A 17603-nucleotide genomic window follows, 5' to 3' on the forward strand; every position below is an offset into this window, starting at 1 on the left:
TCTGTGTAGCATCCCCAACACACAAACACACACACACAAACACATCAGTGCACACACACATACATGAGCAGGGGTACTGACTCATTCATAGGGTAATGAGAGGAAGTTATAAGGATCAAGTCAGGGAAGAAAAATGTTCCTAAATGTACTTTCTTGACATTTGACTGCATTAAACCTATCAATGCCAATAGCTATTTCAGACTCACACAGCAGAGGTGAAGAGAAACTAAACCTAAGTTATAAAATGGAAGTATGAACTTAAGAAGGGTGGAGACTCAGGTCCTTAAGATGGTCTTGGCTGGGTTAGAATGGTTCTTTAGGCCCTTGGTACCTCTTTTTCAAGGAATGACACACAGGAAGGCCCATGGTTTGAAACAGGCCAGTGACAAGCTGGTACATGAGTGGTAAGTACAGCTTCTAGAGGATGCGGGGGGCTCAGGGTCCTACAGCATCATTCTTAACCTTGACAAGGCTGAACTCAGGACCAGGGGACCAGAAGAAAGAGTTCTGCTTATTTTTTTCATCTGATGTACAACTCATTCATTTTCTTGGGATGCTATACCTGGTCCCTTTTGATATGGGACAAGAGAGCGATACAGAGGAGGATGACTTGGGGACCTGTGAGACAGACCTCAACTCCAGGCAGCCTTGACTTACTTAGCCTCTTGAGAGACGAGTACTTGCTCGGATTGGTCTTCACGGCAGATTCATATGATGGAGGCAAGTGGGCTAAGTTCTGGAAAGAACGTGAGAAGGAGAGATCATAGGGTTCGGTGGCCGACGTCAGGATGTTGTTCATCCGTGGCTTCTCTGCAAAAGAAGGGCATAGCGTTAGTGAACATAAAGGTGGAAGTAGCTGAGGCCAGGGTTTCCAAATTTTCTCTCCATGTTATGCTCCATCCCGGACTAAAGACCCCCTCCTGCTTTCCCGTGCTAGGACCCAGGAGGAAGTGCTAAAACTCAGTGTGTGTGTTTGTCCGCTCTCTTTGCTTTTGTCAGCAATCCCGAGGGAAGGAACTGTCTTAGCTTCCTCTGGCTACCATGGCTATTAATATCAGTCCTTGAAGATTCACCTCGGACACTCAAGAACTTCCTCCGGGCACATCACTGGTCTGTCTGATGAAAACTGAACCAGGTGCAATGAAAGAGCATTGTCCTGGCTAGCCTTTTGTTAACTTGACACAAGATAGAGTCACATGGAATGAGAGACTAAAATTCAGAAGGTGCTTCTGCCAAATGGCCTGTGGGCAAGTCTGTGGGGTGCTTTTGTTTTTGTTTTTTTTTTTTTCATTTTGTTTGTTTGTTTGATTGGTGACTGATGTAGGAGGGTCAGTCTCTCACTGGGACTGCCCTCTTTGGGTCTATCATCCTAAATGGTATTGGAAAGCAGGCTGAGCAAGCCATGAAAGAGCAAGCCAGTAAGCCCAGTAAGCAGCACTCCTCGATGGTTTCTGCTTCTATTCTTGCTCCAGGTTTCCCCTCTACTTCCTGTGCTGACTTTCTTCAATGAGGGGCTATGATGTGGAAGTGTAAGCTAAATGAACCCTTTTCTTCCCCACTTTTCTTTTTGGTTGTGGTGTTTTATCTCAGCAATAGGAACCCCAACTAAGACTACATGGATCATAAACGCATCCATGTCTACACAGATGTAGCTGTAGGCTGACCCATTCTGCTAGTTGGTCAATCTGACTTTACAGCAACTCTAGTACCCAAGGAGGAGCTGGAGACAGAACCCAACTCCAATGCAGATCCAATCCACATTCAACCCATGGTGTCATGCATCTCTGGGGCAGCCCCCTTGGGCCTCTATATGATCCACACTTGACAAACCTCTGGGAACCAAACAGCCACTGTTACTTTAAGTCCCTTCTCAGAGGCTATCTTAGTAATTTCTAAGCCCCCAGAAGGAAAAACTTGAGCAAAATATGCTTGTCGTGTTTTTCCTCTTTTCTCTCCCAATATAGACCCCAAGATTCCAAAGTTAGCAGAGACACAATAGAGTGTGGTTCATTGTCAGGCCCAGGGAAAGGGTCAAGGAAGGAGTGGAGATGGTGAACAGCTGATGATGGTATACGCATGCTGAGTGGGCTGTGGAGGAAAGATTAGGATAAGCACAAGAGAGGAGAAAGGATGAGGAAGGAAGCAGGGAACATGGGGGTCTGAAGGGAATGGAGGTCCAGGGGAAGGAGACACAAAGCCTTAATGTTTTATTGACATGAGAGGAGGAGCCATAAAAAGAAGTCAACAGTTGGTTTCCAGGGAGCTAGTGATACCATTCCCAGAAATGATGTAGCGAGGAAATAGCAGTTCATCCATCCATCCTCTTTGTCTGGGACTCCTTAAAGCCAAAGATGTTCTAAGAAGGGGCAGGCTCCAAGTTGGAATAGATGTTATGGTTTTCTACACCTCTTGGCAGAAAGCATTACATTATAGACCGCAAGAATCCTGTTGTCCCTAGGCTGTATCCAAGGATTGCCCCGGGCATGGGAACTCCTGGCTTCTCTCTTTCCATGCCTGCATTGTCACCCCCAGAACTGGGGATTGAGCCAGGGGATTTCAGCCAATAAGCTGGTGTTTGCGCCAGCTTCGTGCATATGTGAGGGGGTGAGGGATGCTCTGTATCCCAAGAGATCAGAACATGCTGTACAGAGAGAGCCTTCCTGGCATGGGCCAGGACAGATGCCAGGAGGTAGAGTGGGCACGAAACGGAGAGCGCTGCTCCCTTGGTTAACTACCAGCAATCCACACTTTTTGTTTCTTCTCTTCTCCCCATGCTGGAGAAGAACAGGACTCCCTCTGTGTCTTGGCACCTTACTCTCACTGAGGTCATTGCTCAGTGCCCCCCTCCAAATGTGATAGATCCACATAATGTCATCTACCGCTTATCCTGAAATTCCCACTGAGTCAAGACTGCCTTCCCTTTTGTGCTAACCGTGTTTGCCTGAGCTCCCTATTCCCCCCATTAAGCTTTTCTTCTATTGAGATGCTTTATTTGTCCTCTATCACATTTTCCCTTAACTAAAGGCTGGTGACTGTGACTTCTTTCTGTTTTGCCAGTCCTTAATGATACCTGCTCTCCCATCTACCATCTCCCTTCAGTTGGTTACACTCTGCTTCATGTCTCACTGGTCTTTAATGATTTGACATGACTTGGTCTTGTTCATCTCAAGCGACCTCAGAGACCTTTGCACTGGTAGGCCTGCTTTCTAATTTTCCTGTCTCTCTCATGTTACATGGCCCAAAATGAGGATCTAGTTAGTGCCTTTTGGTTGATTGCACAGATGTAGGCCCTTTTTGCTCTCCTAATTATTCTACTCATTCCTTGATGGGAAGGGTACCACCAAAGAAAAGAATTTTGGCAAGCTCTACTTCAACTGTGTCACGAGCTACCTAAGGACAGGAACTGGGGCCTCTCTATCCCAATTCCTTATACCAGCTGGAAGAGAGAGAGAGAAGACAGGAAGAGGTGGAGTAGGGAACAACCCTTCTGTTTGTACTCAAGAGTCTATACTTGTACTGGCTCTTCCTGAGGAGGCTCAGCTCAGTGGTGGTTCATTCCAGAATGTCACTGAACAAGTGGGGGCTTTCCTTGCCTGCCTTTTCTTGCTTCTCTTCCCACTTCCTAATCACGACAGCATTCCCCAGCTAATACTCTGCCTTCTGTTTCTCTTTTTCAGAATTCTTGCATGGATATCCCCTACTTTCAAGTCTTCTGTTACTTTCTTAATGATTACTAAGAACATCTTAGCTCTAACTTTAAGCTACCTATGGGATGTTTTCCTTGTATCTTCTACAGTCATAGCAAATTCTGTAAGTTCAGATTCAAATTCACTATCACCAATTCCATTCCTGCCCACTGACTGTTTTTCTTATTCCTTGGATAGTATCCACAGCCAAGCCTCCACTCTTCCAAATACTCTTAGATCTCCATTCCAGTCTTTATTGGTTCTCATCGAGGTATAAATTTTGAGAGACTACATTTTCTTAATTCTTACTTCAGTATGTTCCAGCTCTCCGTCTTCCTTATTGTCCCCACCATCAGTGCTACAACCGACATCACCCTCTTTAATCCCTACAGTTTCTCAGTTCTTTGTTTTCTTAGATTTTACAAAGAGAAGCATCCAATTATTTTCCTGCTCTCATGACAGGTGCCCCACAGCACTGGAAGAGTATGTCAAAACACCCCATTCCCTCTTCCTCATCCAGATGTGCTCCACTTCTGTGCTAAGGTGCTGTGCAATATGGCTTGAGAGTGGTAATCCCATTGCCAGGTGAGTTGCTCCATTTATCTTATTTTTCTCTTGAAATATGGCGGGGGGTAAATACTGGTCTTGTGCATGTGAGGCAAATGTGATACCACTGACCTGTACCCCTAGTTTTTGTTTTTGTTTTGAGACACTAGCTCACTGAGTTTTCCAGGTTGGCCTTGAACTAACTCTACCCCAAACAGGTCTTGAGTTTGCAATCCTCCTGGGTCATTTTCCTCAGTATATGAGATTGTAGGTCTAAGTCTGTACACTGTCAGACATGATTTCAGGTTTATCTTTGTGTTGAATGTGTCTCTTGGGAAACATCTATTGGTTATTATTATTCAATTATTAAACTTTTAGTGAAGAGACAAAAATGACGGACAGGTTACAGTTTACATGGATGTCCAATGTTCTACTGAGTTTTGAGAGAGACTCCAAATAGTTTTTATCTGGGTTTCCAGATGTTGAGATGTGGTCTTCTGGGAAGACGTTAGAACCTGACTGGGCAAGGTGGCCCTGCTACACACACAGTTCCTTTGCTAACACTCCTCTGATGGACAACTGTAAACTTCTTCTCTGTCCAGAGAATAAAGCTTGACCAAGTCTTGTTTCATTTGCAAGTGATTCAGAATGGCTCTGGGCAAAGGAGAACATTGGTCTGCTTGCTACAAACAGATGGAATCTGTGGACCCAAGGAGTGATGGAGAGTGCAAATTAAATGGATTGGGAAAGGGTCTCCCTTCTCTTTATGTCAGGAAAACCACTCTGATGTCAAAGACAAATACATCCAGGGGACAATGGTCTCAAAGGAAGAGGGAAGCTGTGTGGCCTGGAGAAGGGCAGGGACATGGCTCCACCGCCTTCTCCTACCCTTAGAATGGAGCCACTTGGCATGCAGGTGGGATGCAGGGCATGCTCAATCAGCTCTCACCATGCGTAGGGGTCTGGGTAGCACTGCTTAAGATCGGATGGTTAAACTGGCGATCACCTGAAAGTCACAGAAAAGACATTTGACAGAAGTCAGGAATGCTGTTGGCTCTTCAACACCCCAACAGTTCTCTTCACTTGCCTCTTTTTTTCTCCCACTCAAAGGAAGCCTTTTCTAAAAAGAAAGGCTTGCAGCAATATACTAGGCTTGCAACACTCTTCCTGCTGTTTCTGTCTTCTGTCTCCCTCTAAGTGCATCAGGCTTCTTTGGTCACTATGGTGACTCCCCCCCCCCCACACACACACATCTGGCTGAGTAGCCATAGAGGCTATGCTAGAGTTCACATGAGGGAGGATGGGGAAGTATTTCACGAGGACACATACATGATACAGCCCACTACAAAGGGGAAGTGGTTTCTTCTTTTACTATATACAGGTTTGACAACATCTGAGATGCACAAATCTGTTCGGCTCTGTTCCATGTCTAAGTTCAGGTGTCCTGGGTTCTTGGCTAACTGACACAGCCTGGTAGCTCAAAAGCAAGCCCTCTATTCATCACACAGAAGCCCACTTAGATTGAATGAGCAATAAAATCAATAGAGCCAGGCTGCCAATATTCAGAGTTCAGGGCATTCCAAGGGTTTCTAAAATGGTTTGAATGAAGATTTGGCTTGCGTCTAAAGTATACTCCAGCACTATGATATTGCTTTAACACAACATTATAGTCTTGCTTTTCACTGGTACATGCATCCGATTTTAGCCAAAACAAAAGGGAGGAAAGCCATGAGATCTTGGCGCTATTTTCCCTGAATTATGCGTCATAGCCCTCCTATCTTTGCAGAACTGGGGTATTGGTCTCCATCTCTGTGCATTTTATTGAGAATGTCTTCCCTCCTCCTGGCCTCACCCTCTAGATTCTTCACTCTTTTCCCTTTCCTCCTCTCTGGATATCGGGGCTTGGCTGGGCTCAGGTGTCTTCATGAAGACTCAGGCTTTGGTTTATAACTTCCACCTTCTTCCCTAAAAGGTTCACTTCCAAATCAGCATGTGTAGCTAGAGGGATAGATCTTCACCTACACATGCACCCCTTCTAGCTCCTTGAAATCTCTTCCCTTCCCAAAGTGACTTTGTCATTTTATTCTCCAAAGTGCAAGTTCCAGCCCATGACACTGATGTCCCATGAGCTTGGAATTCTAAATGTCAGTCATCTCAGCAATTCTCTTTTATCCTCCATAACCAATAAAACACAAAGCCTTCTATAATAATCTCCTGGATCTAGGCCCACAAGTTTTTTTTTTTAAACGATGGTTTCTCTTCTGCCATTTCTAAGACAAATTGTCCTCTTTCCTCCTAACACACCACAATTCCAGAATGGTTCAGTGATTGCTTAGTTCCTCTGTTGAAACTGGATCCTTCAAATAGACCGACAGACTATCCAGTTAGGGTGGGGGCTTGGGCAGCAGGCTAGCATTCCTCATAGTGACCCTTCTCAAGAAAGACTAAGTTACAATCAGAAAAATAACAATGTCAAAATTGAATCCATTCTACATTAAACCTGAATTTAAGCAATAAGACAAAATTCCTCTTCATATGTTAGAGAAAGAGGGGAGAGGACAAAGGGAAAAGAAGAGGAGAGAGTGGAGGCAGGGAGGAGAGAGAGAGTAGAGAGGACTGTATGGGGATTCTGTGATGTTAGAATTCAGGAGGCTGAGGTAGGTGGGGAGGGTTTGAGGCCAGCCTGGGCTACATAATAAAAAGCCTTATCAAAATGGGGAGAGGACAGAGAAGGGGTCAACTTTTGTTCTTTCTTCGCTTGTGTGGTCTATTTTCTCATTTTAAAACCATGTACCAATATCAAGAAATAGAGTCCAGATTGGATGGAGGGAGTGGTAGTTGGCGACATTTTGAATCTTTCATCTTAAGGGTCCCTGTGACAGAAGGAAGGGTGCTGGATACCTGAGATTTAGGGAATCATTTCTCATAGCCAGATACACTCCATGACCTGTGTTAAATTCAGGTCATTTTTTTTTCTTTTTGAATTCTTTCTGTAATTTTAATTACTCTACTTAGTTGGGCGCACAGTATACTATTTAAAGACACATATACAATGTGAACTGATCAAACCGGATTAATTAGAATGCCTATGTCACAGTTTTATGTTTGAAAGCTCTAAGCTCATCTCTTCTACTTAGTCATAAAATACAGAACAGGCCTTGAGAATGGCACTCGCCACTCCCACCTGTTATGTGGAACCCTAGAACTTAACCAGCTTCTGTCTTGTCTTGCTCCCCCACATACTTCCCAGCTTCTGCAATCAATATTCAATATTCAGATCAACTGTTTCGGCATCCACACACAGGAAGAACACACTGTAATCTGTCTTTCTCAGCTGACATATTTCACTTAACATAAGGCCCTCTAGGTTTGCTTATTCTCACATGCATCTTTTTTCTTGACTAATCCTTAAAATGCTATCGACTAGGGAGTGGAGTCAAATGAATTTATACTACTGGCCTGTCATAGGCAGGCACGGTACGAAACTCCCCAAACTGTAATCTTTACTGCATCATTAAAAGATGAAGTCAAAATCAGCTAAGTGACTTGACTTGAAATACGTTTGGCGTTTTGCTCCTTGTTTAAGACTCACTGAAAGTATTTTTTTTTTAATATTTGCTCTTTTATAGTGTGTGCTGGCATTAAGAAAAAGCATTTCAAATGAAGTACAGAAATGAAAATTAAACTGCCCTAAAATAACCACTGTGACATTTTGTTCCATTTCCTCTTATTTTCCTTGCTTCACAAAGGGCTGCGAAGGCTCACTCTCTCTCACACACACTTAAACAATATTACAATGAATAATTGGTGTGTATGTCATTTTCTCATGCAGATTAATATGCTTAAAAGGAATCAAAACATGATGGTGTTTTCATCTTCACATTTGCACAAAACGGCAAAGGTAAAAGACTACTCCTTGCAACATTTTTATGCCAGCAAGAGCAAGGGGAGAGCTCAGTGTTTGTCTTTGCATAGTTGCATATCTATGTAAGTCTTCTGTATACAGTAACACATGTACATAAATGCACATGTTAAAATGTGCAGCTTCTGTACACTGTACATATTATTTTCATCTTTTCTATGTTTAATGAACATCATGAATATATTTTATGAAATAATCAATGAAGCATAGTTTTAAAATTTTATCAAAGTTCTTCCTATAGGATAGTCTATCCTTTATTTCTGTATGCCACTTAAGCAAAATCTATTTGTTTAAGCACAGTATAACCTAAGTATATTTGAGTATTCTTCCAGTTTGGGTATTTGGATTGCTTAGGAATTTAATAACATTACCTCAAATAAACTTGAGCACCGTCTTTGGCTGAGTCTTATTTCCCTAGGCTAATAACTACATTTTTGGGGTCAACACATCATCAATTGCCTCCCAGTGTGCCAAGGTAGATGGTTGATCGTCTAATGCTAAAGCACTCCCGTCTTTCTGGGACACGACCCATTTGATTCTGGTGTTTCATTTTCATTGCAACGCTGGATTTTATTTGCGCATGTTGAACTTATATATGTATACACATATGCTCCTAAAGAATTTGGATTTTCTGTGCTAACACTGTTATAGTTTGTATTAAAATTATGCTTTTGTGAAGTGAAGTGACTAGGACCACATCTTTATTTATGCTTTGAAATTACTCATCCAGCATTTGAAATACTGGCTATTTAGGGGGTCTGGAGGAATGCAATAGTAGAAATGTCTGATGGTGTGTGTTTATGTGTGTGTATGTGTCCATGTCTGTGTTTGTCTGTTGTGTGTCTCTGTGTGGATCTTGTGAATCTCTGTCTTGTGTGCCTATTTCTGTGTGTGTCTATGCGTGTGTCTTGTGGATCTGTGAGTGTATGTGTTTATGTATGTCTGTGTATATCTTGTTGGTCTCTGTGTGTCTATCACTGCATGAGCAGAGGTTGATACTGCTGTCATCATCAGTTTAGAGATAAAGAAACAGAGATCAGAGAAGTTGTTCAAAGTTCTGTAGCCAGCAACTGAGTCTGCAGCTGGTGCTAGACCCTAAATCCTAATCAGTGAGTGTACTGCTTTCTCATACTTGAGAATATTATACTCACTCACTCACTCACTCACTCACTCACTCACTCACTCACTCACTCAGTCAGTCAGTCATTCTAGTTTTCTTACTCTAAATTAAATTTGATGTTTTCATTTTTCTTTAAAATATCAATGCCGAGATGGCTCAGCCATTGAGAACACTTGATCTTTTGCAGAAGGTCTAAACTCTATTCCCAGCACCTGCATGGCAGCTCAACTGCCTAATTACTCCAGTAACTATTGACCCCCCCGCCCCCCCCCAAAAAAACCCTCTGTAGATAAAGGCATATCCTTTTTCTAATTTTCAGGGATTGACACAATGATTTTGGATTAACAATTAATTCACATATCATTCGCTTAGAAAGAGCCACCTCTTTTTCACATATTTTCAATCTTAAAAATTATTGTTTTATTCTTTGGAATATTTTTTCTTTTGGTTATCCCTGTTTCTTTACTGTCTTTGGTTTGGTTTGATATTGTTTTCTAATTTCTGGGCTTGATTCTCCAGCCCATTCATCTTCTGTCTTTTCTGTTTATAATGTCGGGTCTTCAACAAGTGAACGTATCTCTGGCATTATCCCGTAAGAGTCAGCACACAGTGTCCTTTCTGCTATTGCGACCTAAATGATCTGTAATTTCAGCCTTGGTTTCTCATTGACACAAGAGTTAGGTAGGAGGGCGCTGTTAAATTTCAAAGTGTTTGGGATTGCGGGTTTGAACTTTTGCCATTAATTTCCAGTTTTATTGTGCCATGGTCAGAGAACAGGGTCTATCCAAATTTTACTTCTTGGGACTTCTTGGGATTTCCTTTGTGAGTTCATGTATAATCAGTTCTGACAAATGCTTTACAGGCAGTTAAAGACAAGGTGTATTTTCATTTCATAGAGTACAAACTTGACATCTATCCATTAAGTCAGACGCATGAGACACATTATTCAGGCCCTCTACACCCTAATTCATTCTTCACCTACTTAATCTGTCAGAGGCAGAGGAGGTGTGGAGAGGTCCCCCGCTACGCTTGCTTTCCTGTCATTTCCTTTCTGGCTTCCTAACAGAATTGGTTCCTACATTCCAGAGCTACACCTTGCCATGCAAAATACTCCCGACGCTTATGTCCTTTTTTGTGTGTGTGTGTCTGTGAAGCTTCGCTTTACCCCCAGACAACAGTACTCTCTGTCCTGCTCCGTGCCTCCCTTGCCCATATGTTAATCCGATTTGATATTTATATTGCCAGCTCTGCTTCTTTTTTGTTTGCATTAGCCTGACAAACTTTGCCTACTCTGTTATAGCTAACCTTTCTGTATCGTATTGTTTTAAGTTTGTCTCTGGAGAATGCAGGCACAGACACACACACACACACACACACACACACACACACACACACACCACGCCCGGATCCTTACTGCCTTCTGGTTTGCCCTGATAACTGACAGTGGTCCCTCTTTGAGCAAGAGTCCTATTTCCTACTGCTATAATTTTGTACTTATTTCTGTACCCCCTCCCAACTCTAGGGACCTTAGCTGCTCTGGCCAAGCAGGTGTTTCTGACTTCTTCAGCACTTGCTTTTGGTTAGTTGACTTTGCTCAATGCCAAGGACTGAACCGTGGGTCTTGTATTTAGTAGGCTAGTGCTCTATTACTGAACTACACCCCCAGTTCTTTTGGCACTGGAAGTAGGTCCTCCCAGTACACCCTGACCACCATTACTTAGGAAGAGAAGACCTCCAGGAACGGTGTAGGTGCTCTTCTCCAGGTGATGAGAGGAAAGAGCGGCAGCCAGTGAGCCCCTCCTGTAGACTACAGGAGCACAAATGCTGGTGCTCACAATCTACCCACCACTGGTAGCCCTTTGGTCCTAACTGAGGAAAGGAGAATGAGTCCAAGACAAGACAGACTATGGATACTCAGCACTCATGACTCCTACCTGAGCTTCAACTGTTTTCAAAGGAAACAAGTTACTCAAATTATTGGTTTTTGTTTGGTTGGTTGGCTTTTTTTTGGGGGGGGGGCAAGCGCATTTTTATTTAAAGATCCCTAAAGAGACCAGATCTTCAGATTTTTGTACATAAGTCATATCGGAGAGGATGGACACACAACTATAGTTAGTATCTGAGAGGTTCCGAGATGGCTGTCTGCAGGCTGGAAGCTCTGGAATGCTGAAATGCTAGATTCTAAGATGACTGTCTCAGAATCATGCTAGCCATTGGTATAGTCCAAGGTCAAAAGTCTGAGAACCTGGGATGGGGAGGGTCATGAAGGAGTTGCTGGTGTCATTTCTGGAGACCAAGGGCAGAGAGATGGCAGTTTTAATGCCCAAGGCAGGAGAAAAACCAGACCCCCTTCTTGGAGAAAAGAGAGATTTCTCTTCTGTCTGTTCTCTCCAGCTGTTTACAGGGAGCACCAACACAAAGAGCAGATCTATTTTGCTTGGTTCACTCATTCCCACTTGCTGGTCCCCTCTGGAAACATCACCCCACAGCCCCAAATCAGTGCCTCTACTAGTCCTCCAGGCTGACTTAATTCAGTCACTTATCCACCACCATCAATCTCTGGAGCAAGAAAATGGTTGTACCAACTTTGCTCACTTGTTTCTTAATTGCCTTATGGGAAAAAGATTTGCCAATCTTCTCACTGAAGCAAAGCCAGCCATACCTATGTTCCAGAAAGTTTCAGTTACCCTCTAGCTCCATAGTAGCCTGGAGGCCTTGATGTTCAGGCCAAAGAGATACTGTATGGAGATGGGAAAGTTTTAGCTGTGCAGTTCTCTCCCAAGTAACTTAAAGATGTTTTCAAAACTTTTGATAAAAATCACTGATCATGTGTGCAGGTGGAATATGATCTGTGTTTACATTTCAGACTCTTCACCCATTTGAACAGTTGGAATATTGAAGAGTCTATCAGTGCACACGCTACTTACAAATCCCTCGGTTTCTCCAGCAGAGTTCCTAGACAATCACGTTTTCTGTAGCTCTGACCCCCTTTGTTACCTGCCTTTTTAATGTCCGGGTTTTAGGACATGCCCTGGATCCTGGGAGAAGTGAGGTGGTTCTTGGCCAAATAAGCTTTGGATCTGTATCCTTCTCTTGGATAAATATTCTGCCTTTTGAAAGTTTCAGAAGCTCAGCTACATAAACTTTGTCTTTGCTATCTGATCATGAAGCAGGGTGCACGAAGGAAACACATATGCATCCATTTGGGTATGTTGAGGCGACTTCAGTGTGTGGGATACATTCAAGGATGTGAGCAGGAAATTCACAAGGGTGGTTCATACTCTGGACCCAGTGGGGAGCTTTGTCCAGACCGAAGTGCACAAGGTGGGAAGAAGTTGATTAGTACCGACTCAACTTTGAGGGGTACAGCTGGGGTTCATAACGTGCAGGGAAGTGCCGTGGGATTAATTTCTTCCAGCTTTTCAGAGACTGGCTATTCATTAAGCTCACCCCAAAGCCATGGTACAAGGCAGCCCCTCCAGTGATTCAGAAAAGTCGGTGTCTACTTGGAGAGTCAGGTTGGAAAACTGTCCTCCCTAGGCCTTTTATCACTGACAGATGCTACTCTAGCACACCCCAAAAATTACGGTATTGTCCAGCGTGACGGTCTGAGGCATGTAGGAAGCAGGGCTTGTGCAGACGATAGAAAGGCAGAATTTGTGGTGTACACAGCACATGAGAGCTGATAGATCCCCACTTTTGCCAGGAGCTCTTCTTATGGGGATGTGTAGACAGTCTGCTAAATCTGGTATTCTATCCCTCCCCAGCCTTAACAACTGATCTCATCTCCACTCCCTCATTCACCCGCTTCTCCTCCTCCCCTCTTCCCCTCGCTTTAGTCAGTTCCTGAGTCTTGGCACAGTGCCTAGCGGGGCCACCAGCCTTTCTGATAGATGGGACAGGAAAGCATAACAATTAATTAGTGGCCAGGCCTCATTGATTGATACACTGACGAGACCATAGAATGGAAAAACAGCCTCCACTTGAGCTGGAGGCTCTGTGAAGGATGCAGGGATCAGGGGGAGGATCCTTCTGCCCACTGACAGCAGGTGGACCTCTGGCAGAATTGAATAGGCCACTGAGAATCAAACTGCCCCCCCCCCACTCTGCTGCCAAAGCTGATGGAGCTAACCATGAACTTCCCAGCACGGGCACTGGTTTATATACTAAGGGCAGTGGCCAGTTTTCTCAATGGAACACACTATGAACATAACTGTGTGCAAGCATTTATTTGCTTGTGTGTCTGGAAGAAGTGGAAAGGGGTGGGAGAGCCGTTGAGGCTGATCTTGACTGTCACTCCAGAACTTGAAAGAAGAGAGGTCGTTTGGTATTTGGAGGACTAGATACTCTAAATGGTAATTCAGTCCTAAGTATAACAAATGGGATTTCTCCTCAGTGGGTCACAGGACAGTTGGGAGAAGGGTACAGACTCTATGCAAAATATAAAGAGTAGCTTGATCAATGGGATCCTGAGAAGACAGAACAAATACAGCATGGATGGAAGCTAGGTCCTAACACCACACTCCGGAACTGCCCTGGCAACTTCTGCATCTCCTCCTTTTTCCAGGTCCTGCCACTTTAGGGTCTGCCTGTATGACTGCTAAGAAAGTGTTTCTCAGACACAGCGCCATCTCTCAGATGTGACTGTCAATCTGGCCTTGAGTCTGCAAATGCAACAAACTCCCCGGGTGTTAAAGCTTAGTTGCTTAAAACCAAAGAGGTGTAAATGTTGGCATGACAAAGAATTGTTAGAAAAACATTTCTAGCTGGGCGGTGGTGGCACACACCTTTAATCCCAGCACTTGGGAGGCAGAGGCAGGCGGATCGCGGATCTCTGTGAGTTCGAGACCAGCCTGGTCTACAAGAGCTAGTGCCAGGACAGGCTCCAAAACCACAGAGAAACCCTGTCTCAAAAAAAAACCAAAAAAATAAAAAAAAAAATAAAAAAAAAACCATTTCTGGCCCTGTTCTGATTAATAAGGCAAGTAGCTAGCACCCATGTCCTAGTTCATGTCACCTCCCCCAGCATTCCAGGGACTCACAGGAACTCGTCCCTCTGCTCTACCTCCACCTGTCACCCCCTCAATGCTAATCTCTGATGGCGCCTTCCACCCGCACGGGCCTGTGCCTTCTCCTCAACTCTTGCCATCTCCTCCCACAGCCATGCTCAGGTCCTCGGAGGCAATGATGATTCTCAGTTGTCTGAAAGAACCTAGTGAATCACCACTACGCACCACACACCGTGTGCGATGCTTGGCTTTGCATTGCATTGCGATTTCCCCATCTGATTTCTTCACTCTTTCAATGGTGACTAAACACTTCTGCCTCCAAGGCTCTTCTCCTCAACTCTTAATACATGGAAACTGACAGGGATGGGAGGAATCCCACATCTTCCTTTGTACCTTAGCTCTCCTGGGCTCTTTGGGGTCCTTGTGTGGATTTCTGAATGATAGACTGAGTAAACAAATCAGTTCTTTGAGGCAGCAAAACATGGTGGTGATTTCTCCTGCTTGTGATCTACTGTCTCCTTAAGGACCGAAGTGGGAACTTGTCTGGACCAGTTTTTATAGGTTATAATGCCTTATGTACATGAGGGTATAGAGGAGTCAGGTAACGCTCTTTTTCCACCTTAAAGCCAACATACTTGGCAGTTATTGAGGATTGGTTACTATTTTAATACAGGCCAGCGCAACCATTTTTCATCTTAGTATTATGAGATCTCATGAGAGGCAAGCTGTAAGTGTTGGCATCAAAATGTGGGATTCCTCCAAGGACAAGTGGGCTGTCAATGACACCATGAGCTCATTGATTAGGATGCCTTTGTCCAATCTCCATTTCTCCTTACTAGTTAGTGTCTCATCCAGTGTTTTTCCAATCCCACTCCTGAGGATCTAGCCTGTGAGCCCCACCCTAGTAGGTTTGTTTAGTTCCCTATTCTGGCAAGGATTTTCATTTTCATTATGCCTGGAAAAGATGATATTGCATGAGTTGCCATGCCCACATGGGGGAAACACTGTGTTTTCTACCAGATTCAAATAAAAAAGCAAACTTTAAGTCTGCTTGGGAATGTTGCCTGCCACCTGCTGTGATCCACTTGTTTGGGGTAGCTGGGCTCCTCTGTATCCAGAGATGCTCAGGCTGTTTGTTCCGCTCCTGGTTATTGTTATCACCACAAAAGGAGCATTTAGCATCCTCTGCTCAGCTCCAGGGAGCTAATCCTCCTCTTGGCATTGAGGCAGCCCCAAGAGTGTCCACTTGAGCTGCTTAAATCTTGCTTGTGAAAGACAATCTTGGAATGTCTGGGAATTTCCTAGAAGTGGGATCAGGTGTGAGCATCACGTGTGTGATGAGGCAGACCTGTGAGACCTGTAAAAGGGCACATTAGACTTGACCTCTGTCTCTGTCCCAGTTAAACAGGTTCCCTCCGGAGGCTTAAGGCCTATGCCACTCTCTTGAAAATGGGAATCTTGTGGGATTCATTTGTAGATTTTGGATTCTTTTCACCCTCACATGGGCATTCCACCCTCCAACCTCCAAATCGCTAGTTTAAGCCTCTGTCTTTTACTGGGTAGCACAAAGTCACTCAATATTTCAATGTGTAACTAAAAAATAAAAAATAAGTGGAACGGACAATATCATTTGACATTTCAAAAATGCACAACACTCGGGGAGCCTTGGAAACACCCCGGCACAAAGCAGATCACCCCAGGACCCGCACCTACCTTGTAATATTAGGAATGTATCTGACACACTATGATATTTCCCTCTAGGAAGTGAAATATCTGGTCTTTACTGACATGGTTGATTTCCATGCTTATTATACACATTATAATATCAATGGGAGGAAATTCTAAGTCCAGTGGCTGGCATCAGAAACCACACACATTGTTAGCCCCGTATAAGCAGAGTTTGGTTGTGATTTAACAAAGATTATCTATCTGCCCATCATCTATCTGTCTGTCTATCATTTATCTTCATCATCACCATCTAGCATGTTCTCTTTGAAAATCTTTTAAAGAACTTTTTGTGGGTGCTTTGCTTGCATGTATGTTTTGCTCCACGTGTGTGCAGTGCCTGCAGACAAAGGAGGATGTTGGATCCCTTGACACTGGAGTTACAGATGGTTGTTGGCTGCCATCTGTGTGCTCCCTGGAAGAGCAGCTAGTAGTCTTCCCCATGGACCCTCTCTCTAGTCCCCGTGTCTTTTCTTTGTGACAGTCACTATTTGTTGTGGCAGACACTTTGTAATTTATAAAAGTTACGCTCTTGCAACTTCACAACAGACTGAGGTCATTTTCCCTTTTAGAGATGGCACGGAACTGCTCAAGGACAGGCAGGAAGAGGCTGAAGCGGGACCCAAGTTTGCTTCTCAAGTCTCCGGGGCAGTGACCTTAAACTCTGTACTATACCAACAGGTTTCTAGAATGTTTGCATACAGACTCTCCTGGTGAGCTGGACTGAATTTCTTGGGGATTTAGAGGCAGGTGGATCTCTGTGAGTTTGAGGCCAGCCTGGTCTACAGAGTGAGTTCTAGGACTGGCTCCAAAGCAGCACAGAGAAACCCTTTCCTCAAAAAAACAAAACAAACAAACAAAAGCATTCCTTCAAAGCTCAGCCATGACTGTTTCTTCCTCCCTGCAATGCCTTTCCCCCATTTATTTTTTTTTCCATATTTTAAGGCTAGCCCAAACACCACCACCTCTTCCATCATAACCTTCTCCAGTCCCTTTACCCACAAGGGATGATTCCTTAATGTGAACTCACTTATACTCCATGGATTCTCAGGGGTGCTTACCACCTTCCACAGTGTGTTATAATTATGTGTGCACAAACCTGTCTCTTAATCATGACAAGTGATTGAGAATCCAATCTCTTTCGACACAAGCTCTGTGTTTCCTAATTCTGACATAGTGTTTTCACCTCCTAAGCATCTATTGGATGACTAAATCAGGCTGTTATACCGGGCAACTGGGCAGATGTGAAGGTGACTCAGACACAACCCAAACTGTAAATAATAGGCATTTGGTAAATATTTTAATGGACAAATGAATATATGTATATGTAATTACAGAGAGTATGAAAAATAGTTTGGAAGATTTAGATGCAGTAAGAATGCAATAAAGGGCCAATGGACTTCACTGGGGCAATGTAGAAGAGTTGGCTCTGGACTGGGAGAAGAGAGATTGGAGCCTCCTCTTTGTATGATGAAAGGCTAAGACAAGGGAGTAGGGATGGAGCTTGATGACTGAGATCTGTGCTGGGGACGGGTGGCAGTGAAGGCAGGAAAGACAAGTTCTTAGTTTAAAATGGAAGAGTGGAGACAGACCCT

The 17603-nt window shown here is 43.9% G+C and overlaps 1 protein-coding gene across 4 annotated transcripts in view; it reads right to left on the reverse strand.

Moving 5' to 3' along the window:
• Shisa6 (shisa family member 6) overlaps nucleotides 1–17603 on the reverse strand; it is a 299472-nt gene that overhangs the window by 13944 nt on the left and 267925 nt on the right. For 3 of the 4 annotated variants that reach the window (XM_057774766.1, XM_057774768.1, XM_057774765.1), the window contains 2 exons: nucleotides 5182–5238; nucleotides 658–810 (listed from right to left, as the gene is read on the reverse strand). In XM_057774766.1, coding sequence (XP_057630749.1) covers nucleotides 658–810; nucleotides 5182–5238 — 210 coding nt within the window. The remainder of the gene's footprint in view (nucleotides 1–657; nucleotides 811–5181; nucleotides 5239–17603) is intronic. The other variant, XM_057774767.1, reaches the window with a different exon arrangement.

This window comes from Chionomys nivalis, chromosome 7 (assembly GCF_950005125.1).
Source record: "Chionomys nivalis chromosome 7, mChiNiv1.1, whole genome shotgun sequence".
In the NCBI taxonomy this organism is placed as follows: Eukaryota; Metazoa; Chordata; class Mammalia; order Rodentia; family Cricetidae; genus Chionomys; species Chionomys nivalis.